At 48.6% G+C, this 24,219-nt stretch overlaps 2 protein-coding genes across 2 annotated transcripts in view; one reads left to right on the top strand and one right to left on the bottom strand.

Moving 5' to 3' along the window:
• Positions 1 to 905: 905 nt before the first annotated feature.
• On the top strand, positions 906 to 13,764 carry R3HCC1 (R3H domain and coiled-coil containing 1; the record flags this gene model as incomplete). Its single annotated transcript, XM_082200174.1, has 9 exons — positions 906 to 942; positions 1,079 to 1,204; positions 2,224 to 2,353; positions 4,816 to 4,953; positions 5,810 to 7,178; positions 9,803 to 9,975; positions 10,371 to 10,441; positions 11,347 to 11,442; positions 13,544 to 13,764. The coding sequence occupies 9 exons, from the start codon at positions 906 to 908 to the stop codon at positions 13,693 to 13,695; spliced, it is 2,292 nt and encodes a 763-aa protein (XP_082056300.1). The 3' UTR covers positions 13,696 to 13,764.
• Positions 13,765 to 14,745: 981 nt separating this feature from the next.
• Positions 14,746 to 24,219, bottom strand: part of LOXL2 (lysyl oxidase like 2) — a 102,132-nt gene continuing 92,658 nt past the window's right edge. The window contains exons 11-14 of the mRNA XM_082200410.1: positions 22,099 to 22,214; positions 20,994 to 21,130; positions 19,646 to 19,757; positions 14,746 to 18,708 (exon numbers count right to left, since the gene is read on the bottom strand). Of these exons, the coding sequence (XP_082056536.1) occupies positions 18,638 to 18,708; positions 19,646 to 19,757; positions 20,994 to 21,130; positions 22,099 to 22,214 (436 nt within the window). The 3' untranslated portion in view covers positions 14,746 to 18,637. The remainder of the gene's footprint in view (positions 18,709 to 19,645; positions 19,758 to 20,993; positions 21,131 to 22,098; positions 22,215 to 24,219) is intronic.

Raw genomic sequence — 24,219 nt, 5'->3', positions numbered from 1 at the left:
CCAAAACTTTTTACATACCACTTGGGAAGACAGGCGAACTAATGCCAGTGAACTGGAAGAAGCAAAGATCATGAGTATCAAAGCAATGATTCTTCAACATCAGCTTCGTTGGACTGGTCATGTTGTTCAGGTGCCTGATTATCGTCTTCCAAAGCAACTACTTTACTCTATTCCGAACTTAAAAATGGAAAGCATAATGATGGTGGTCAACAAAAGAGGTTTAAAGACTCTCTTAAGGCAAAAATCTTTAAAAATGTAGTATAAACACCAACAACTGGGAAATACTGGCCTGTGAGCGTTTCAGTTGGAGAACAGCCTTTACCAAAGGCATCATGGGCTTTGAAGACGCTCGAACTCAGGACGAAAGGGAGAAACGTGCTAAGAGGAAGGCATGCTTGGCAAACCCTCACCATGATCAACTCCCGCATGGAAACCCCACTGCAGAAGGACATGTGGATCCAAAATTGGCCTCCACAGTCACGGACCCACTGTGTTCATGGAAGAGAATCTTACTCAGCTACGAGTAATCAACAAAGAAGCAGCATGCATAGCTTGTACACAATGTGCAGGCTGCAATTCTATACACAGAACTCAGTAGAGTTTAGTTCTGAGTAAACGTATAATTGCATTGCTGGAAGCTTCATAAAAGTGTTCAGAGGTAGCTAGGTAGTGCAATGCTACGCTTATCTACTCCAAAGTTAATTACCACTGAGTTCAATGAGGCCCACTTTTAGATAAATGGGATTAGGACTGCAATCTCAGTCCTGCCAGTGTGCTGCCGCTGAATTCATCCTAAAACGGGAAGCTTCACCCGCCTCTCTTCTTTTTTGACCCCACCTGGCCAGGTATGGATGGTTCACAGAAATGCAGACCAGCTTTGCGTATTCAGAAGCTAGTTTCTTGTAATGGTAGCCCACCTTTCCTTAAAGGGCGAGAGACGGTGTAAGCTAACCCATTTCCTCCTAGATGACTGTGGAAGGGAGCCGGCTGCGCGCTTTTTGCGCCCGATCCAAGAGCAGGAGGTGGCGCTGTGCGGCTGCTCCAACCACACACAGAAGGCAATAAAAGGGGAGGGCAGCAGGAGGAGCTGCGGCAGCAATTGTAACTGCAGCCCCCGCCGGCGGAGGGAGGGAGGAGCCTCCGCAATCCTCGCCGCCGCCGCCGCCGCCGCCGCCCCGGGAGCCCTCGCAGGCCGGGCCTTGCGGTACGTGCCCTCGGCGGGGCGACCAGCCGGCTGTCCGTGGCGAGGCCGCTGCCCCCTCCGGGCGAGCGGGCAGGGAAGGGGGCGCGGCGGGGCGGCGGGGCGGCGGGAGGGAGGCGCGGCGCTGGGGCCCCGCAAGGACGGAGCCTCCGCCGCCCCCTCGCTTGCCAGGCCCCCCCCCGGACCCGGCAGCGTTTTCGCGAGGGAGGGGGGGGGCAAAATGGTTCCGATTCAAAGCGAGAAAAGGCGCCTGCTTCCTGGAGGTCTTTTCGCCCCCAGGGCTTCTCCTTTCCCTCTTGCCTTTGTCTCCTAAAAGCGCCCCCCCCGTCCTGGGTTTGGCGCCCCGGCCAGTTGACCCCTCAGACGGACCCTCGAGGACGCTCAGTTTCTGGTGCCAGCTGCCTTTTAAAAACTTGTCTCTTTGAAGCAGAGATGCTCTTTTTCATGAATTCCCCTTTCTAAAGAACTTTGCAGCTGGTCTTTCGACACAGCCAATTAGGAGGAGGAAGGGCAGAACAGCCCACTGGTGAGAGCAGCGTTTCCAGAACTTGGGTCTCCAGCTGCGTTTGGACTGCAATTTCTATGCCCGCTAGTCCTGCTAGCAGGGATGATGGGAGCTGGAGACCCAAGTTAGGGAAAGACCAGCTTAGAGCATCTTCTGTGCATGCCGGAGCTCCCAGGTTCAGTCCCAGCATCTCCAGGTGGGGCTGAGGGACACTTCCCTCCTGCTGCCGGCCAGTGTAGGCAATACTGACCACAAGGCGGCTTCCTATCTTCCTAAGAAGTTCACTAACTCATTCCCATTTCTGGTAACCTAACCCACCTGCGTTCATTTTACAGCAAGTTGTTTTTAAAGTTACTTTTAACTGTTTTACAGTAAATTTGCTTTTTCAAAAAAATGTAATCTGCAAACGAGTATCAAGCCTGTTGATTAACTTGCCATGCTTCATTGTTCTAACAAAGTGAATACATTTCTTTTTAACCAGTCGGATGGCTAACCCTGCTTTGTCTCCTCCCGACAGGCCACCACCCCACCGTCACCCTGGCGCTGCGCTGTTTGGACGGTGTATTCCTTTCCCCCACAGAGAATGACTTTGTCAACAAGATTGTGGAGGAATTGGACCACTTCCTGCTTCACAACCAGCTGGAGAAGTAAGTGGCTCCTGTCAGCAGCTGGTGGATGCTGCGGTCCTCCTCTGCTTTAGGCCTTTGTCTGCCGCAGGTGAGGCAGTGAGGTGCCTTCCAGGTCCCTGGCCATTGGCTGGCTCTGATTGGAGGCAGCATCCAGCAACATTTAGAGGACACCAGGCTTGCTAGCGCTGGTCTCCCAAGTCCAGCACTGCAGGTGCCCCAGCTGGAAGGCGCCTTGGGTACCGACCACGTTCAGAAAAGGCTAAGGACCTAAGAAGAGCCTTACTAGATCAGACCTAAGGCCTGTTCAGTTTCACATCCTGCTCTCCTAGTGGCCCACCAGGTGCCTAAGGAAACCAGGCAAACGAACTCAACAGCAGCCTCCGCGCCTGTGATTCCCAGCTTCTGGCCCTCAGGGCTGCTGCCTCTGACTCTGGAAGCAGAGCGGAGCCATTGTGGCTAGTAGCCACTTACAGCCCTGGATTTCTCTGACCCTCTTTCAAACCCCTCCACGTTGGTGTCCATCGCTCCTGCTTGTGGAACTGAATCCCACCGTTTAACTGTGTGGTGTGTGAATAAATACTTTCTTTTGTACATCATTTGACACACTTCTGTCATGTCTCCTCCTCCTCACCTGTCCTCTGAACTAAAAGCCCTAAATGCTGTAACCTTTCCTCATAGGGAGTTTCTCCATCCCTTTGGTCATTTTGGCTGCCCTTTTCTGAACCTTTTCCAACTCTGCAATATCCTTTTTGCAATGAGATGGCCAGAACTGTATACAGTACAGTGGCACCTCGGGTTACATACGCTTCAGGTTACAGACTCCGCTAACCCAGAAATTGTGCTTCAGGTTAAGAACAGTTTCAGGTTAAGAACGGACCTCCGGAACGAATTAAGTACTTAACCCAAGGCACCACTGTATTCTAAATGTGGTTGCATCATAGATTTGTATAACTGCATTATCCTATTGGCAGTTTTATTTTCAGTTTCCCCCCTAATGATTTCCAGCATAGAATTTGCCTTTTTCACAGCTCCCACACATCAGGTAAACAGTTTCATTGAGCTCTCCACCAGAACTCCAAGGTCTCACTCCTGGTCAGTCATTGCCAGTTCGGACCTCATGTGAAATTATTATTTTTTGCCCCTAATTTACACTTGCTTACATTGCCGTTTTACTGACCATTCCCTCCATTTGGAAAGGTCTCTTTGGAGCTCTTCCCTTCCTGTTCTAATGTCCTGCACAGTTTACTATCATCAGCAAACATGGTCACCACACTGCTCACCCCAAACTCTAGATTCTTTATGAACAAGTTAAATAGCACAGGCCCCAATACCAATCAGACACCCTCCCCCCCCCCAAAAAAAATGGAAAAGGGAAAAAGAAAGGCTGGGCAAATACAAAGTGTGCTTGCTCCTTACTTCTACCCTGTATCACTGGCAGTTTCTCCCCAGGGCTTAGGAGTCCTTCTGTGCTATAGAGCAACGATTCATTGATGAATCTGCTCTAGTTCCACAACTTGCAGGCACAGAAAATGGAGTTCTTTAAAGGTATCTACTATTCAAGGTTGCAGTGAGACACTCCCTGCCCAAAGATGAAAAAGAGGAAGGTGCTTTATATTTCTTGGGCAGCTTAAATTAAGTATGGAAGCTGTTGGTTCTACGCTTATATAATATGTGCTCATTCTGTTCCAGCCATTGCCTATTTGTTAGCACCTGTCTGTCTTGAGATACAGTGGAGTGGGCCTCGGGGGGTGAAGTCAAACTGCTGCATTTGCAGCACCGAAGTGACGTCCCTGGGGCACAAGCCTGGGCTCTTTGTATGGAGGTCCTGGGCTGCCCAGACGACAAGACCGCTCATGCGGTCCAAAGGAAAGCAGAGCGAGACATTGCTGGAAGAAGGCGTACAAGGCACCACCCAACTGCCTTAGGGACTTCGCTCCGGATTTGTGTAGGGTTTACTCCTGAGTCTTTTCTTCTCCTGAAGCTGTTCCACTAGGCAGTGGAGGTTTAGGATCAGAGTTTTCCTTCTCCTAGGTGGGCCTCCTTCCCAGGTGGACAAGCCCCATCTGCCCCTCACTTCCCTCGACAGCATATGCAGAAACTGCCTTCTTGACCGTTGGACCCACTCTTGGTCTTGTCCGCTCCATCCGCCGGGGCCTGTCTTCACATGCATTTATGCTTAATATGTCTGATATCTCCCTCCCCATTTTTTCAAACTGTACATTATCAGCTGTCCAAATGCACATTTTTCCAACCTCACATTTGGTGTTTGACTGTACACTAAAAAAACACCCTTGATGGTTAGAGATGATTTGCGTTGTAGTTCAGTGATATCTGGAGGGCTTTAGTCTTCCCCACCCCCTTCCTTATGAATGCAAGTTGCTTTTACCACAGCTGCAAAATGGCCAGAAATTGGGGGACATCTGGCACAACCTCTGACCACTCCCTGCTGACTCTTCTGTCCTTTACCTTTCCTTTTCCAGAGTCCTCTTGTTTCCTCCATTGTCCAGTCGCCTGCGTTACTTGATCCACAGGACTGTGGATGATGTCGACCAGCTGAGCAGCTTTTCGGTTGGAGAAGGCTGGAGGAGGAGGACGGTGGTCTGTCACTCAGCGATCAGGTTGGGCTCTCACAGTTCTACAGCCCTTGACTCACCTTCTCCCCAAGGGCAGGGACTGCAGCAGGGAAACTTTCCCAGCCTGTGGGCTGAATTCTTATCTCCCACAATTCCAGTGGGGCATTTTGACAGGTGGGCTGAGCTGCTCATCTGCCAATTGCCTGCTGTCAGCATGACATCAGTGGAGGCATTTTCCTCAGGGGTTTGCAAGTGCTGATGGTCAGTGGTGTTGGCAAAACCCTCCTTCAGCAGACAGCTCCAACTGCATCTGCCCCACACCTTCCATATAGGACATCCGGTGTGGGGCAAGTGGGCATGGCTTGGGAAGACAGCCTTTGCAAGCCAAATTCAGACTCCATTTGGGAGGTTCCCCACTGCTCGGCTACACAGTGCATCCATTATGTAAAATGTAAGCCGGGCTCCTGAGTGTTGAGGAATTCAGAAGCTAGGGAGCAAACAGGAATTCTGGGAAACATGAGCTACTGGCTGATGGGATTGATGCTGACAGCGAGCTCCTTTGAAGCTGCCCCCTGACGTGGGGGGGAGGGTTGGTAATTGGGTGGTCCATTGGAAAGGTCTATCAGCTCCTACTCTCTAAGAAATATGTAAGCAGGACCTGATGTTCATGCGCTTAAAGCGGCAAACCAGGGATGTGGTCAGTGGTCAGGGATGATGGGAGTTGTAGTCCCAGAGGGCCACAGGGAGATTTAATTTGGAGTAAACTTGCAATAGGGTTAGGTAAGGTTGGATTTGTTTTGGGGTCCCGTGCCTGAAAGGGAGCAGTTCTCAGGGAGTTCCCACATGACGAGCTGCTTGGAACGTCTCCTTTCTGCTGCTGTTCTTCCTCTCTTGGGTTTAGGTTGCCAGATGAACCGGATGATCAAAATGGCTCCTGTAGCAGTGCCCCCAGCTCAGGCCACCCTCCCCAGTCGAGAAGCAGAGGAGGCCGACCCAGAGGAGGCCCACATCACATGGACATGCTGGCAGATGGCTCTCAAGGCCGGAAAGGAGGAGGCCGGGGCAGGAGGCAGCCCCGGAGGAAGCCAGACCGAGCTCTGTATGTTCCCAGAGCCATGCGCAAGAGGCCTGAGGGCTTGAGGCAGGAAGGTGCGGAGGCCTTTGCGAGTGAGGTCAGTGAGGATGGTCACCAGATGTCCAGTGCCACAAATAGCACCAAAAGGATTCCAGCTTCCAACAGCTTACCTGCCAGCAGTGATCCCTGCGTGCATCACCCAGAGGCTGAAAGCCCTAGAGAGATGTGTACAGATAATTTGGAGCTCAGTAGTAGAAGTGGCGAAGGGGCTATGGAGCACTCAAGCTGCCTTCTGTCAGAATGTGTGTCTAATCCATCAAAGCCGGATGGCCAAAGCAACGTCGGCCAGGTAGTCTCAGTGCTGGAGAGGAGCCCAAGCCTGACTGGACTGGAAAGCCCTAGTAAAGATAGCAGAGATGCTTTGGTCCTAGAGTGCTGTGAAACCTCAGGCCTTCCAGAAGAGCAGAAGAAAGAGCCTTCTGGTGGGGTGCTGTCCAAAGAAAGTGGACGTCATCCTTTGTCAGAAGGCCAGAATGAGAGACCTCTAGATGCTGTTGCTCTAGAGTTGAGCGTAAGCTTATCAGTTGCAGAAAACCAGGATTCCCCTGTACTGGAAAGTGGTGTTTTCCCACCTGTTCTGGAAGACCATGTGAGAGACATTGCAGATGCCATTTTGTCGGAGCCTTATAATGATCTCTCCCTTGCAGAAGATAAGGGTGATGATTGTGCATGTGCCACTGAGGTAGAATGTAGCGAGATGCTGCCCTTGCCGGAAGATGGTGCTGTGGATGACCTTGCATTCCAACGAAGCCCAGAGGCATCAGCACTGGAAACCCAGGACAAGGACTGCACTGAGGCACTGGAGTGTAGCCAAACAGAGTCCTACGGGGACGCTCAGGGTCAAAGTAGTCCTTGTGATTCTGGGCCAGATGGGGCACCCACTCCTGTAATGGAAAGTAGCAAAGATCGACCCGTGTTGGATCCACAGGCTCTCCCCTTTTTGAGTACATCTCTATCTGATCCTGATAAAGCCAACCTCGTATTTGAAAGCCAGGAGAAAGCAGTGGTAGACCTGGAAGGTAACCAGTGGCCTGAGCTAGAATTCTCTTCTGGAGATAGAAGTGTGGGGCACTCTGCAGTGGAAGAAAAAGACAGCATCTTTGAGGAGGATTGTGGCACTGAACTCTTACAAGAGGTAATAGTTTTAACTTACAGACTTGTTTCTGAGTGGGTTGGTTCAGACGTAACAGTAAGCCAAGGTTTAGAACTATGGTTGCATTCAGATGTAACAGTAAACCATGGTTTAGCACTATGGCTGTGGAACACTAAGGCAGCTTTTGCTAAACCAGGAGCCCTTTCTGCTGTGCTGCCTGGTGTTCAGCGTCGGAGCAAGCCAATTGGGCGCCTGGGGCAGCGTGCGTGCCTTGTGCCTAGGGGCGGGGCTGGGCAGGACACTCCACAGGGCCTCCGAGGAGTCTGCCTGCCTCCTCCCACTCAGCTGCCCTACAGCTGAGGAGGAGGTGGCGGGCAGACCGTTTGGGGCAGTGTGGAGCCTGCTGGCATGCTGCAGGCCCCATGGTGAGTGTCGCCTGGCATTTTGTCACCCCCCTCGGTGGTGACACCTGGGACGGCCTGCCCCCACCGTCCCCCTCTTCCTCCACCCCTGCTGGCGCTGATGGGAGTTGTGGTCCAAAACATCTGGGGGGGGGCACCAGGTTGGCAAAGGCTGTGTTAAGCCATTCAGTGTGGTTTCTTTTAGCCACATTGTGCCCAGGCTGCTTGTTGGTCCCACAACTCTAGTAATTCCACTTTGCTGCTTCCTCCCTCCAGCAGGGAGACGAACCACAGTGCAGCTGGTTTGCATCATATCCCAACCAGCATTTGTGGCTTGCTTCTCCCAAAGAAGCCATGATTGGGTCACGCAGAGCAAACCACATGGCTTAAGCCCATGGGGAACGGTGGCTCCAGGGCTCAAAAGGCTTCCCCATCCTGGTCTACTGTGACTGGCAGTGGCGCTTTAAGTTCTCGGGAAAGGGGTCTCCTGCTACCTATGGAAGCTCCTTTTTGTCTGGAGCTGCCAAGGGTTGACTCTGGGGCCTTCTGGAAAGAGCTACAGCGCTTTCCAGAATGATTAAGAACTTAGGAAGCTGCCTTCTACTGAGTCAGACTCTTGGTCCATCTAGTATTTCCCTACTCCAGGAAGAGCCTCCAGGCGTTATTGGGCTACAAGCTAGCATGGCCAGCTGTCAGGGTGATGGGAGTTGTAGTCCAACTGTACCTGGAGGCATCACGTTTTCCACCCCTGGTCTACACTGATGGGCAGCAGCTCCCCCAAATTTCAAAGGGGGTCTCTCCCACCCTTACCCGGAGACGCCAGGGACTGAACCTCCACAGGCAGATTTGGGTCCTTTATCCCTGACATAGGATCCTTCCTCAGTTTCAGCAACAAGCAGCATAACAAAGGATTACTCTGGGGCTGAGCCAGCACCCCAAAGCCCCTCTTGTGTAGAGCTGCCCTTCGACACAAAAAAGGGAGAGGTGGATCAGCAGAATCGTGTGGGGGGAAACTGTTACTGGATCAGGCCTGCACCATCCACTCTCTTGCCATTTTAGCAGTCTGGCTTCCCCAGAAAAACCCTGGGAACTGTAGCTGCTTAATGTTTTCCTAATTACTCCTAGCAGTCTGTACAAACTACAGTTCCCAGGATCCTTTGAAGGGAGCCACAGCTATTAAAGTGGTATAGTCATGCTTTGACTGTAGGGTGTGGATGTGTCTCTGGACTGTACCACTTGAGGCTGTTGGTGGGGTGTGGCATGTTTGAAGGCTCCCCGAGGGGGAAACTCCTAGGTTGTATTCAGCTGCGTCCTGCCTCAGGGGGTCTCCTCAGGGCAGGACTAGCACAGAATACCACCTGCTCTTTGCATATGGAAAACAAGCTCCTAGAGCAGGTGTGGGGATGCTGCTGAAGAGGCCTTGGTGATTTATAGTTTTCAACAGATATATCACCAGCTAAAAATTGTGAGATACTGATATATCATGATGCCTGAAATAAGGAGGAAGGAGGACGTAAAGTGGGGGGAAGCAGCAGCTGAGGGGTGAGTCCTGGATGTGGACTTCAGACCAGCCCAAGTTGTTGTAATCTACTCTCTCCTTACTGGTCTCTCTCGGCCAGTGGCTGGGCTGCGGAGGGAGGGAGATCAGCTAAGTAAGAGGCTTATTTTTTTGTGATCAGGCGATAAGATCAACTTGGCTTGGCTCCTGTGTTTGCTGGGTCTTCAGTCAGAGGCAAAAGGGCAGGAGACCCTGATCTTTGCACGTGGGCAAGCTCTTTGCAAGCTATCGGGGAATCTTCTTCCCCTTTGGAAATGTCGGACACAATATATTACCAGGTCAAAAATTATGAAACTGTTATCGTGATCTGGACTTCAAACCGGGTTTGGACTATGTATCAATACCAGACTCAACCCTGTGGCTGAACTACAAGTCCCATCAGTTAGCCTGGCCAATGACCAAGGCTAATGCAGTTACAGTTCAGCACCTTCTGTAGGTTCAAAGGTACCCCACAACTGACGTGGAAGAAAACAGAAGACTAGCTTTCTAGTTTTCTACTTCCAGGGTGATTTTTAATGGGGAAATGTTGAAAAATGCAGCAGTACATCTGCATGCTGAAGTGGTACAGTGGTCTAGAAAAATCTTTGCCACCTGTTTCTGCTGATGGTGTAGCTTGATCCTGACTGTGTTCTATGTACAGATGTTTCCTATCTGTAAATATTTCTTGTCCCTGCAATGTTCTTTCTCTTCTTTTCTCCTGCCCCTAGATCACAAATTACTTGACCATAAAGGACATAAGCATTGAGAAAATCCAATTTGATTACTCCAGCTATGGGGAAGCACAGATCAATGAAGGAGATTTTGGCCATGTGCTAGAGATATATGATTTTTCGCCCTTGCTAAAAACTGAGCATCTTCTGGAGGCCTTTGCAGAGTTCCAGTAAGTAGACGGGCAAGGGACTTCCTGGTCGGGACTGGCTGAATGCTGGAAGTGGTGTTACACTGAATCAGACGATTGGTCCATCTGGTTCAGGGCTGCACATACTGACTGGTATCTATGAAATTTCAAGCAGGGCATGTGCCCAACTCAGACCTGGAGATGTTAGCAACCCAGACGCATGATGCAGAGTTTAGGGACACATTCCAGCCAGGGAAAAGCCTTCAAGGAGGAAGCAAAGCAGGGCCAGTGAGAGGTGTGGCCTGGGGACAAGGGTGTACAACTGGGAAGGTGTGGGTGCCTTGGAGAGAGAGAGGCCCTCTGTTAATATTTTTATCTGGGTGGAACTATCTGTGGCTTCATGTAACTGATAAGCAACACTGTGGTCTGTCTTTTAGAGAGAGTGGATTTAAGCTACAGTGGGTCGATGATACTCATGCTCTTGGGATCTTCTCCAGTTTGGCAGCAGGTAATTTTGGATTTTCTGTAGGAATGCCTGTGAGTTTAGGGCTGACCAATGTCCCCCCTGTTTTTCCCTTAAATTGTGTCTGCTGCATTTTCCTCTCCTTCCCACTCCAATGACGGCATTCTCAGATCATGAGAATGCACAAGACAAACAGAGCTGGTTACAAATGACATACGTATCGGGAAGGAGGAACCTCTGGCTGTCTCTGCATCTGTTGTTTGTTTATCTCCTAGGCAGCTGATCTTCCTTGGTCCTCCCAACTCTTAGGGAATGTTCCCTGCCAAGGAGAGTAATAAAAGGGAGGTAACTGATGGATTGTGGAGAGAGGCAGTTCATGTGGAATGGCAGACTATGGTTTGCTATTGTGCAAGTGAAGCTTGGACTCTCTCCCTTCCTGTTGCTATGATACCTGAATCAACAAACCATGGTTTGCACAAAATAGGAAGTTAGGAAATGGAATTGGAAGGGGCAGGGCTTGAGCCCAATCCTTGCTTTCCAGAGGCAAAACCATGGTTTGGGGTTGCATGGGAACCAAATGTGTGTGATATGCATCCCCTCTGGCTCCTGGCTCCTGTTGCTGGGGGAGCCTTTTGTGCACTCACTCAGTGGCTGTATGTGTAGGGAGGAATGGGCGTGAACAATCTGCCCTAGACATTTGACACTCCCAAGCACTGGGCAACAATCATGGCATCAATCTATGTTTTGCTCCAGAAATAATTTGACTCCCTCTGTGGCAACTGTGGGAGAGAGTTCAGGTCAGCCTTCCACAAGCTGGTGGCCTCCAGATAATGTGATTGGACTACAATGTCCATCAGCCCCAGGCAGCGTGTGCCTGCTGGGATTGTTGGGAGATATAGTCCAAAATCATGCTTGGTCTTATTTCTGAAAAATCATACTTTCTTTTTCAGCTTCTCAAGCCTTGGAACAGAGCTATACCTCCCTAAAGATCCGACACCTCATCCACGGAACAAGGCAGTCAAAAATCAAGGCTCTTCAGCGGCCAAGTAAGAGCATTTTTGAAGCTGCTGCTGCTTCAGAGACCTCTGGCACCCCACCTCCCAAGAGGCAATGACCTACTCACATATGTAGACGGATGTCTGTCACTTTACTGCTAAGGTCTAAAGCCCCACCTGCTCTGTATGTGTAAAGCAGTTTCAGACCACTTTAAGTGGTAATGGCTTCTTCTCTCAGTGTATTCTGGGAGCTGTAGTTCGTTAAGGGTGCTGAGAGTGTTGTTGGGAGACCCCTCTTCCCCTCACAGAGCTACAATTCCCAGAGTGGTTGAACAGTCAGTCCCTCTTCCCAAAGAACTATGTAAGAGGGTCAGAGTGCTGCCCTTCCAGCTTCCTCTTTCGTCTCTTTGTACTTCCAAGGTCCTTGCCTCCTCCTCCTCACAAAGGGGACACTGGCTGGGGCTTAGAGGCCCCCACGTTTCTGATCTGAGGTTTAAAGTCTAGCTAATGAGCAAACAAGGATCATACAGTGGTTTTTGAACCTGGTGTGGCAGATGCAGGAAGGTTCACTTGGGCTGGAAACTTCAGGCCCAGGGGCTTCTGGACCTCTTTCTCTCTGACCCTTGAGACTTCCCACAGGCCACATGCTCAGTGGCCTGGCTTTGATCCCGGCTTGCTTGTTTTTGCCTCATGGGAACTTGCCCTTGAGTTCTGATAATGGAATTATTGAAGTGGGGGCTGTGATCTGGGACTGAAAGCTGGTAGCAGAGTTTGTCTAGAGCAGAGGTGGTGGTGGGGAAGTTGTGGCTCTTGTTTCTGGACCACAGCTTCCATCCCCCCCTGACCATTAGCCATGCTGGCTGAGGCTGATGGGAGCTGGAGTCCCAACATCCTCTGCATGGCCACAGGTTCCCCACTCCTGGCTTAGAGAGAAAGCATTGTATAGTGTGAGCGTTAATGAGGGCGAGACCAGCTGTGAAAGGCAGCAGCAGCAGCAGCAACACTGTTGAAAAGAGCAGGACTCAGTTGCTGCAGAGAACCAGACTGTCAGCATATTGCAAAGGAAGGGATATGAAATGTCAGCATAATTGTGTGTTGAAGGGGTGCTGGTTTTATATTGTTTAAGCTTTAAATGTGTTCTGGTTTCAAACTCATCCCAGTTCACTACGCAATTGTGAAGTAGTCTGCATTTGCCACAGTGGTTTGTCCGCTAAGTGGAGTTTCAACAAACCACAGTACCCATGTTTGGATGTGATGGGAAACTGTGGCTTGTTTCCAAGGTGGATGCCTTCAACCATTTCCTCCTGCACACATCGGAAGAGGGGAGAGTATCCAAGTCAGTTCACAGACACATTTTTGTATCGGGAAGCTATACCGTATTTTTCGCCCTATAGGGTGCACCGGCCCATAGGGTGCATTTATATATATTTTTTTTGGGGGGGGGAATAAAGAAAAAAATTATCCCCCCCCCGAGCCCCAAAAAGCAAAGAAGCCATGACAGCGAGCGGGATGGATCCCGCTAGCTGTCCTGGCTTTGTTTTTAGCCTCGGGGCTGGGGGGCCGGGATTGAAGGTGAGGTTGCGCATCCTCACCATCGCTCCCGGAGCTTGCCGGCCTGGGGGGCTAATTTCCTGAAGCCTGGAGAGCAAGAGGGGTCGGTGCGCACTGACCCCTCTCGCTCTCCAGGCTTTAGCGAAAGCCTGCATTCACCCCATAGGATGCACACACATTTCCCCTTCATTTTTGGAGGGGAAAAAGTGTGTCCTATAGGGAGAAAAATACGGTAATTCCTGTTATGTGTGAACTGGCCCAGTGAATTTAGCCAGGCTCTTATCAGGAAGTGGACTGAGTGAGAAGCTTTCTCTCTGAGGTGCTGATTTTCTTTTTTAATATACTTTCAGGGAGGTGATAGTGTTCATGCTTGGCTTTTTTCAAAAAATTGTGAAGTCTTAAAAAACGGTGTTCATCACTTGCAATGCTATGCCCCCACCCAGCTGCCTTCATGTCTAGACCAGCCCATCTCCGTACTGGGAAAGAGAGCCTGGGAGTCCAAACCCCCTTCAGACTCCACCCCCCCCCGGACCAGCCTGCGTCTCTCTCCCACTGCACCCCTTTTGCTCCACCACTCCTTCTCCTCTTCCATTCCCCGCAGAGCTCCTTCAGCTGGCCAAAGAGAGACCTCAGACGGACGTGGCAGTGGCTCGGAGGCTGGTGACCAGGGCCCTGGGATTACAGCGCAAACCTCCACGGAGCTCCGGCTGGCAAGTGCTGGATCCAGCAGAAAGCACAAGCTTGCCAGAGTAAAAAGCAGGTTGCCCTGTGTGGCTTGAGGTGATGGTCTGGGGGTGGTATTAAAACTGTACTCCTCACGTACGATGATTGCAGGCCTCATCTGTGCTCAGCTGGCTCTTTTACTATGGAAGTAGTAAGGAGTTGGTGGTGACGGTGGCTGGTTGTGTTTGAAACTGGACAGGGATTCCAAGCCCATGAGAGTGATTGTTGGGCACTGAACTTCCTTGACACTTGCTGGAAAGGAGGCTGACCTTCACACAGGCACCACAAGAGGGCGCTTTAGCACAATAAGAGAACTGTCCCAATTAGCCAAGTGCAATAGAACTGAAATACCTTATAAAGGTTTTCTTCTATGTATATGTGACTTGGCTGATACTATTTTAATTTAAAAACCGGCACTCTGAAAAATTGGCCGGGGCTGGGATCTGGTGTATTGTTTGCACGGGACGTTCCTTGGGCCCATTAAGGTGGAACTGGACAATTTTGGTTTCCCTTTCCATGTCTCTTCCAAACCTCTCGTGAAGTGGAGAGGAGAGCACGCAATTTCCAGGGGGGGGGGGAGTGCAGAAGGTGCGCCCCCTGCCCCCTCCATTCACCTGTTTCAGGTTCTGTGTGTGTGTGTGTGTTTGAAAATCAGGTTTGGATCTCCGGGGGGGGGGGGGGAGCGCAGCAGCTGAAGGATCAAGAGCTTCCTTGTCATTCGCCCACTAGAAATTTTCCCAGAGGAGCCGCTGTGCATTGAAGAGATGAGATGGAGGCAGAATGTATACTTAAGGGGTGGGGGACTCTCGCAGCTCCAACCATCCCTGACCCCAGTGCAAATGCTTGCTGGACCGGACGGGAAGCAGGGTCTTAACGGCATCAGGAGGGCCAGAGATGCCCCAGCTCTATCTGCTTCTACCCCGCATTGAGCCCCCCTGTAGGCGAGCACTTAGCTGCAAACTCACTGGAAGGAAAACTTCCATTCAGTTATGTAGGAAGAACCAGTGAGACACACATTCCTGCCCCCGCCCAGGGGGGGGGGGGCTGTTTTAGTTTACAAGAAGACAGGAGAGAGACATGTTTGCAGGAGTCAATATCTTATTTACTGAAGTTTGTAAATATTTTTTTCTGGGTTTTCTTCTTTAAAATTAAAGCTGTTAATACACAAATCAACATGCACGGTGGTTTTCTGAATCCTCTGTTGCCCACTATCTTGTAACAACTACTTCCTGTTCTCTAACTGGTTCCTTTTTGGGGAAGTGGGCTCCTTCTGGATCTTAACTTTCTTCTCCGTTAGTGATAAGAGAGAGAAAACTGCCCATTTGCCATAAGTTGTGTTTGTAAAAAACCAACCTGGAACAAACAAGTATAGGAGATCAATCCTGCCTGGCAGCAGATTGTGGGAGGTGGCTGCAATTCTTCAGTGGGTCAGGTAGAGATTCATTCTTCTCTCGCCCTCTCCTTTAGTTGCAAGGCCACCGCCAGCACCTGACTTCCCCAAGCTGTGTGTCGCTGCCAGTTACCAACGGAAGAAGGAAGGGGAAAGCCAGTGGCGAGCTTGGCTTGGCTGAAGCATCAGGACCATGGAGTGTCATGGGCTGGCTCCATGGCAGTGTCAAGCTCTCTGCTCCCCTGTCGCTCTGCCTCAGTAACCAGCGGTGATGCACAACATTGGGAATCCAGGTCAGCCCATTGTGGCTCCACTTGAGCAGGCCTGTTACTGATTAACAGTGCTTCTCAAACCTAATCTCCAGCTGTTGTTGGACTACAACTCCCATCACCCCTAGCTAGCAGGACCAGGGATCAGGGATGATGGGAGTTGTAGACTAACAACAGCTGGGGGGCCCAAGTTTGAGAAATGTTGGAAACCCTTGCATTGGAATGAGGCTCAGGGCCTAAATTTTGGAAGCTCTGGCTCAATTGCTGTGAACAAGGAGCAAGCCTGCTTAACTCAGTTCTGGACTGACCTCTGCATACCCATCTGTTTCACTTCAGCAATGTGGGCTCTACCCCAGAGCGTATGGGCACCAGAAGCAGCTTGAGGTCACATGGAAAGAGTTTGACTGCTGGCCATATCAGCCAGGAAAGGAGGAGAACTTTAGCACTTAAGCTGATAGCCCAGCCTTCAGCCACCATAACTGAGCAGCTGCCTGCAGTTCTGGCAGGTGAGAGGCATCTCCTGCTTGCAGGCTTCTGTGCTGGGAAAGGACCGCAGCTCAGTGGCAGAGCACATGGCTTGATGCAGAAAATCCTATCCTTGGCACCTGCAGACGATGGCTTGTTAATCTTAAAATTAAGTAGCCGGTGATGGAAGGCTCTCCCTTGGAGGTCCTGGAGTGCCCCTGCCAGTCAGAGTAGAGGGTGCTCAGCTGGATGGATAAATGGTCTGACTCGCTGGAAGGCAACTTCTGATGTCCCTCTAATCCCGTCTATTGATTGCCTCTCAGAATGGCCACATCCTGGGCAGCATGGGCTGTAGCTGTGTTCCTGATCCCAGTATTGCATAGGTGGTCCTACACTGGAGGAGCTGCTCTGGCAGTTACTATGCTGCTGCCGCCGCCGCTGCAGCCTCCACATGGCTGACGTAGCACAGCTGCCAGGCTCAGGTAGTCTGGAACAAGCCTCACTCTTCCAAAATGAGGCAAAGTTTCTGACAAACTCCACTGTGGTGGAAGAGGTATAAGGCGGATTCCTGCCCCCCACTCCCTTGCAGTAGTAGTCGGAGACCTTGCCTGGCATTTCCATACAGCCCAGCTCCAGACAACATTTTTTTCTGTTTTGGTTATAGCATAATGGGAGCAACGGTGGAGGGATAGAGGTGGCCTGTGTTGTGGTCCTCAGGCTAATCTAAACTGCTGCTGTCAATCATTCACAAATAAGGCTTCTGGATGTCTCATCCAGCTCCTACCCATGGGAAGCAAGCCCCCCTTCTCAACTTGGTAGCTGCTGCGTGGCTCCTCCTGCCCCCGCATGCGCCAGGCCTGCTTGACCACCCCACATCGCTTGCTTGGCATCACTGCAGTGTGGACTTTGGGTGCTGGCTTTGGTTCCTGGTCAAATGATTACACTCATCACCTGCCGAAGGAACAAAGGGGCCAGCCCTAGCCTGGCTATGTGAACTGGCCGTTACCCCTAAGAGGTAGGTTATTCATGGGGGAAAGAATAACAGACAATGAAATCCTTCTTGTGCATTACTGCAAAACATCTACAAACAGTAACCATCACCATCAAGTTATTCATATAGTATTTTGCATAGCTAAAACGTCTTTCCGTAATCCTCATTTACCAAGCAAAAAAGGTCTAGCGACTCTCATTTTGCAGCCTGAACTGGAGGATGAGAGAATGGGTTTGCTGTGGAAAATTCAGTCCTTGATTAAGAAGAGGGATGAACCTAGCTTGCTTTTTAGTCTCTCCACTAGCGGACAATACAATTCTGATAGCACCGTGTGTGGGTCTATAATTCATTTCTCCAGTTATAGAAGTTTTTTTATTTTCACACATCACACAAGGGAGGTGATGGAGAGGTTCTAAGAAGGGAAAGCTCCCAAATCACTCTTGTGTTCTCTGCCTGAGCTTTAGGTATCTTTTTAATTCCTTCACCCATTGTACCAAAACAAGTGGGGCATAGAGCGTGGTCTACCAATGACTAGTAGCTATGGCAGAGCCTCTAGGGACAGATACAGTACACCTCTGATTACCAGGTGCTTAGGACAAATAGAGGACAGTTCTCTTTGCTGTCCTGCTTTCTGAACATCCTGCAGCACCTGGCTGTCTGCTTCTGGAAGCAGAAGGCTAGACTAGATGAACTGTGGTCTGCTCCAGAGAGGCAAGGTTGAACTAATTCTGTCTTGCAGTCCCATTCTTTAACCATGCAGCAGAAGAGTAAACAAAACAAAATGCAATAAAAGGACAGCAGCTGGTTCTAGTCACTGGAAATAACACAAATCACACCAGCTCTTTCTTTTCCTGGACAAAAAGCACTTTGAGAGATTCAAGTAGGGTGTAGATCTGTCGGCACCTGTTGCAATGCAAGCGCATGGCCTCAAACAAACAGAGGCACATGTGCTCAGCACCATTATGCATTTACTGATGTGTGTGTTTTTAAGCTCTCCCTCCCTGCGCCATCACAGGATAGCCTGACTTAATAAGAAGGGATGTGTGACCTCGAGGGCATAAAGCCATTAGTTATCTTTGGTAGTGGGTTTCTTATTTGCAGTATTCATGGTGGGGGTGGGAAGTGAAGGGGGTGGCAGGAAGGTATGGGCCAAAGGAAAAACGTAGGCAAGGGAATAGCTTACTGTCTTAAAAAAAATTCACAGTCTAGTGGCATCAAAAACCAAGATATATGAAATGACTTGGCAGATTTTTCCTCACTGTGATATCTCAAACCTTCTGTCAAAACTGAGTGTCAGAGGTGCTCCCAGAGGAGGAGGTGCCAAGGAGTGTGACAGTACAGGAAATTAATACGACAGAGTGTCTCAATACCTCCGTGTGTCATGATTCTTCTGTTCTGCGCCAGTGGTGTAGAGTCGGATTTTTCAAATCTTTATCAAGGCAGAACACGAAGGCCGAGAAAGGAATTCCCTTAAAAATGAAACTATTTTGGCAGCACCAGGCATCCTTTACGCAGGTTGTGGGCAGGTGGCGCTGCTGCCTCTGTACACCGCAGTGAACAAAGGTGTGATGAGAGCTTGCAAATAATTCCTTGTGAATAAGTTAGGGTCCCCACGAAGGGTAAGGAGGTCTTGCAGGTAGTGCAAAATTGTCATTCAGCTGGAATGGATGTGAAATAAGTGTCAACCCGTTTTCTTCTGCTGAACACCATAAAGTAGGCATGGAGCACACACTTGAAAATAACTTACAAAGCTAATTTTAAAAGTTCATAGTTGTTTGCTTGATTACTTTAGTTTTCTGTGCAGTGGTTAGGGAAATCTTGGGAAAAGGTATTCTTCCCTCCTTAAAAAGAGGCCAATTAAGACACTTGGTTGTTTAGGAGTCCATTGAAATCAAACTGTTCTTCTATTTCGTCACTGAAGGCATCAGCTGCAGTCGGGGTGAGGGGGAGAAGAAAGGGGAAAAGACAGCGTCTAAATTGTCCCTTGCTAGGGTTGCACTTTCTTTTAAAAAACATGTTTCATTTGTTTAATTGTGTAAATTATTCTAGCATTTTTTTGTAACAAAGTGTAGTACATAAGTTAAATAAAACAAACGAATGAGAATTCGGATAAATAAGTTGCAAACAAAAACCAATTAATTTCACTTGCAGCCTGTACAGGTCACAGAAATGTTACAGGGAAATGTTACAGGAAGGAGTTAGGCTGAGTCTCCATGCCATGTAAACTGGAGACCCCACTGTGTGTGTCTGGATAGTAGAATAACTAAATATTTTGTGCCAGTTCTGGATGGAAAACACAGAAGCGACAAGCATATGAAGAACAGTCGTGTCTCCTCATAGAAAGCAATCTAAATGGGGAGTTGTCTGTATTTTAAAACTGCCTATGAAATGTAGATTTTATCTGAAATTTGGTTGGTCCAATGTATTGGAAGAGTGGTAGGATGCCTAGAAATGTCATGCCAACTGGGTGGAAAACTCCCAAGAAACAGACAGTGTTACAGGCCTAGTCTCATATTGACAACCATCACAAGAGAAAAATGAATGGGAGTTACAGAAGTGAATAAACTAGTGCCCATTAACTAAGCAAATGTCATTCTAACAAATGAGTAATGAAATGGGGGTGGGGGGGGCAGAAAGGAAGGAATCCTTGTACACTCTGATGTGTACACTCCAGTGTGGGCAACCTGTGCCCTTCCAGTTGTTGTTAGACTCCAGCTCCCGCAATCCTGCCTGGTTAGGGGTGACAGAACAGCAACACCTGCAAGGCCACAGATCCCCTTTGCTTTACACAAACCGCGGAATCACCACCTTGTTGCAAAGCTCATCTCTGCCACTAGACTTCTCTTTCTTCAATAATGAACTTACCTATATGGCAGTTGTACATCCAGACCCGGTGAAGTTCGTACTTGCACTTGCACTTCATGACGTTATTGGAATAATCGGACTCTGCCACTTCTTTGTTTGGGTTGACAATGATCTGGGAAAGGACAGACACAGGGATCTTAGGGCCATCTTGTCTAAGACAGATCCTGATCCATAAGTGGGGGAATTTCTTTGTGCAACCAAGGTGCTTCAATTGTGTTTCTGATTCAGGAACTGGGGCTGCATGTATTCAAACTACCCTGTTTGCGGAGGTGTGGAATATGCAGTTCAATAGGTCTACTCAAAGTATGACTAATTTTGGAGACCACAGTTCTCTGCACTCTCTCACATCCTGTTTCTTTGTGTCTGAACTTTTTCATCCTTTTTGAGAACTTAACATCACATATTAACAGCTTAAATGAATAAAAACAATCTGTTTCCCTGAAATTATTTGCTACTCATTCTACACAACTTCAGACACAATTGTTCACCAATTGGATGGGATAAACCCAAGTAAATATTTATACCCCACAGAATTTTTTAAAAACTGGATTATTTTATTGTGGTTTCATTATCATTTTTCAAAGATCTTGTTACTTATAAAAATAAAAATCCTAAGAACAGTCATGAAGGCAAGAGGAGTACAAAAACAATAAAATAATAATAAAAGCTTAAAACAAAATGAATAGCATAAAATGTATTCTATGCTGCAACGCAAGGCTGATACTTATACCAAACATATCAAGTATTTATGAATAGACCTTGATATTTAATGTGACCACAGGAAGGATTTTAAAAACTTTTTCAAGTTGTCCTTTGCTTTCTATTTGCAATTAACTCTGAAGAAGTATCTTGAGAAATGCATATTATGGTTTTGTAGGTTGCCTAATGGCCAGTTCACAAGTTGCAAAATATCTATAGGATTCCTAAATCAGGGACAGGAACTGGTGTGGCCCTCAAGCCGCTGCTGGACTCCAGATCCTCGGCCCCAACCAGCATGGCTAGTAGCCAAGAATGGCAAGCACTTCTGGTCCTAAGTCAGCCACCCTGTCCTAGAGCTGAAACACCATTCTTAACTGGCCCCTTTTGTCTGGCATTTAAACATGCAGTACTCCTCGCCCGGAAGCTGTATGCTGGTTCCCTCGGCCAATAAAGCGAGATGAGCGCCACAACCCCAGAATCAGTCACGACTGGACCTAATGGTCAGGGGTCCCTTTACTCCTCGCCACCACCTGCAACCTGAATGCTACTAACCACCTAAAAGGTTTACTGCCACTTGGTTTTGGTGATGGCATGAATGGGCTCTTAGCGACTCTGATAGCACTCCAGAATCTGAAGAATCCCAGCCTACCCGGAAGAAGTATTCTCCTGGCACAAGATCTGTAATGTCAATCCACTGGCAGTCAATGTCATGCCGGTACACATCCCAGCAGCCAACCGTGATCCCTTGCTCCCCAAAATTGGCGCATTCATATTGCTTCTGGAAACCTAAAGGGGGAAAGGAAGCACATGTGGAAAAAACGTCAGCAGCAGCGTGGTGCCGAGAGGCCCTTTAGGAAGTCCTGGCTTCAGGTAAGTGTTTGGGCTGCAGAACTTGAAAGCCCAACCTTGTTGTGATGCTCCGGATATTACAGCCCCACCTCCCAGGTTAGTTGGCAGCGGCTATTTTCTCTCCTTTCCCCAGTCTTGCCAGGGGCTGCTATGCCTCCCCTCCAGCTCTAGTGCTCTGATGAAAGTGTCAAGCAAGTGGTTCCAAGTGGGGATGTACAATCCATGTGCGCATTTCACGCATCTGTCCCCTGAGCAGCATAGAGATGACTGGGGCACCAACCATGCTTAAAGCAGAGCTTTAGGGGCCTCTGGAGCAGAACTTCCCTTTCCACCGAGTCTCTGCCTCACCACACCTGTCCCAATTGTGAATGAATATTGCCATCAATTTGCAACAGACCGAGGACCGCAACACAGCCAGGTCAAGACAGCCAAGAATTCACATCAGTTCACAAGCTGACACAAAAATCCTCACACCTTTGCATATGTGCTCTCATGATATACAATTTTTCACAAGCAATTTCACCCTAACTATATGCATTTTCACACGTTGTGTTCAGGAATGTTTGCTTTGGGGGCCAAACCTTTTATCAATATACACCGTTTTGTATGACTCTTGTAAACAGCTTTGAGGTGGTTCTCTCCCCACATCAAGCAAATTTTATGAAATAAATAATAAACTTTTTGTTGCTCCTGTAGACCGGCACTGTATCATTTGAAGAAGTGCAAATTTTGAAGGATTGTTACAATTCATTTTGTACGTATTCTGTTTTGAGAATCATGAATTCTTAAACGTGAATTGCACACATTTCTCCACCCATCTTTAGTAGACCCCCAGCAGACATGAGAGCAGAATGGGTTATTTTACATTGGAGTGTATTTCATGAGTATATTAGGAATGTATGTACCGTCTAGGCATTCGCTGTCTTCCAAGCAGAAGCTGGCCTTGTGACCTTCCGCTACCTTTGTCCCATTGAGGTCCAGCAGATCATAATGCGTGAACACTTCCATGCTGTGGTAATGCCTGCATGAGCAGAAGAAAGCAAACATTTTGATTAAGGACAGTTCCATACTTCTACAGCAATGCTGCCCAGATTTATTGAAAGCGCCACCTGGGGTGTAGTTCCTCTTATTTTGGGAAGCAAATTCACCCCTTGATCTTCCTGCCTTGTGGGCTGTAGACTAACACATATCAAAATGGCATATAGCATATGCAATGCTACAGCCAAAGCAAGTCAACACCTTTATTCACTGGCAGGAGGAAATGCTGTTTTCCAGTAGGACTGGTGATGTGGAACCAGAAGCATAGCTCTAATTCCCTAGAGGACATGTGATCCTTTCCTTAACCAAGTTATTAGCAGGCATTTTTCAGACAATGATCACTGGCCAGATCAGAATGTACCCTAAATGTGGGAATTTTGTAACAAAAAATTAGCCTTATAACATTAGTATAGAAGCAGGAAATTAACACCATATGCAGCCATTTAATCTGGGAATTCATGTTACTCTGACCCAGACAACAGCACATTTGAGTCTATGTGCCATAGCGCATTGCACAAGAGTGTATTAACTTATGGTCTGTGTGTGTGGTTTGGGAGCTGCACAGTTAGGGAAAAAACAATGCTGTCCAGGGTCGTAAAGACTGCGGAGAGAATAATTGGGTGCACTCTTCCCACCTTGGATCAAATCTATGCTTTCAGGTGCCATAAGAAAGCTGCAGAGATAGTGCAGGCTAGTGCGCACCCTGGAAATGATCTCTTTCAGCTTCTGCCTTCTGGAAGAAGGTACAGGGTTATAAAGACTGGGACTAGCCACCTGAGAAACAGTTTCTACCCAAATGCGATTTTGGTTTTAAACACAGTGTAAGGTAGTCTTTATGTGAGTATATTGTATTCAATTATGGGGTATCAGAGTTTTTAGGGGCTAGCTAGGCTGGGATAGCGGGCTTGTGGGTTTTTGAATGTCTGATGTAGATGTTTTCAATTTCGTTGTTCTGTATGGGACAATGACAATAAAGATTATTGCATTGTATCAAGCCAAGCACATGCTTTGGGAACATAAGAAGAGACTGCTGGGTCAGGGCAGAGGTCCGCCTCTTCTCACAGGGGCCAAGCAGCTGCCTCTGGGAAGCCCCAAAGCCCAAAAGGATGCAAGCCCCAGAGCAATCTCTCCTGCAACTGTTATTCAGGCGGATACAGTCTCTGACCATGGAGACAAAAACATAGCCGTGATGGCTAGGAACCACCATGAATTTGTCTAATCCAAGGGGGGGTCATCGCTACCTGCTAAACCAAAATGCCCCAACTGCTGAAAGCTTTCCTCATAGGGGAAATTCCCACTCATTTTGTCCTCAAGGATTGGGAATATTCTAGCTGAGTGTTTGGTAATCCAAAGCACCTGAAGCAAAGAGGTCCAACTCTGCTCAGGCTCAAAACTGGGCTGCTCAACCCATGTGGTAGTAAAACAGTTGACAAGCGTGTTAAGTTTCTTCACAAGAGCAAGTTGCAGTTATTCCAAATAACAAAATGCCAAAAAATAATCTGCACTCTGCTATGGGGCAGATTGTATTGTCAGAGGTCCACAGAACCTCACTAGAAGCACTCAGCATATCAGTTATATTATTGCTGGGTGCTTTCAGAATATTTCTATTTTGGGCTGGGTTTCAATAACATACTGACAAATTAAAATTACATGATTAAAGTTGATTTGGCACTCTTGCGCAACAAACCTCCCCCCCCCCAACTTTCTGCAAAAAGGAAAGTGTCAGGAAAAATGCTCTGGGCAGTGTGAAACAACACTAGCTTGATGCAACATCATCTAACATCTGCATACGAACCATGTGGTCTTTGAGTGAAGGGGGGGAAAGGGGCACGGCCCCACCAGCCAACCCTCACCTGCCTGCCTTCTTCCTGACAACCAGTTCAGGGTGCAGCTCTGCCTCTCAGCTTCCTTCTCTTTAGTCTCACGGCTGCCCCTGTAGGACTGAGCAGCAGGAGCAAGTTGGCTTTGCCTCCATCACAGCCTCTGCC

Source organism: Podarcis vaucheri (assembly GCF_965113315.1).
Source record: "Podarcis vaucheri genome assembly, chromosome: 15".
Lineage (NCBI taxonomy): Eukaryota > Metazoa > Chordata > Lepidosauria > Squamata > Lacertidae > Podarcis > Podarcis vaucheri.
This window is presented reverse-complemented; position numbering and strand designations above follow the sequence as displayed.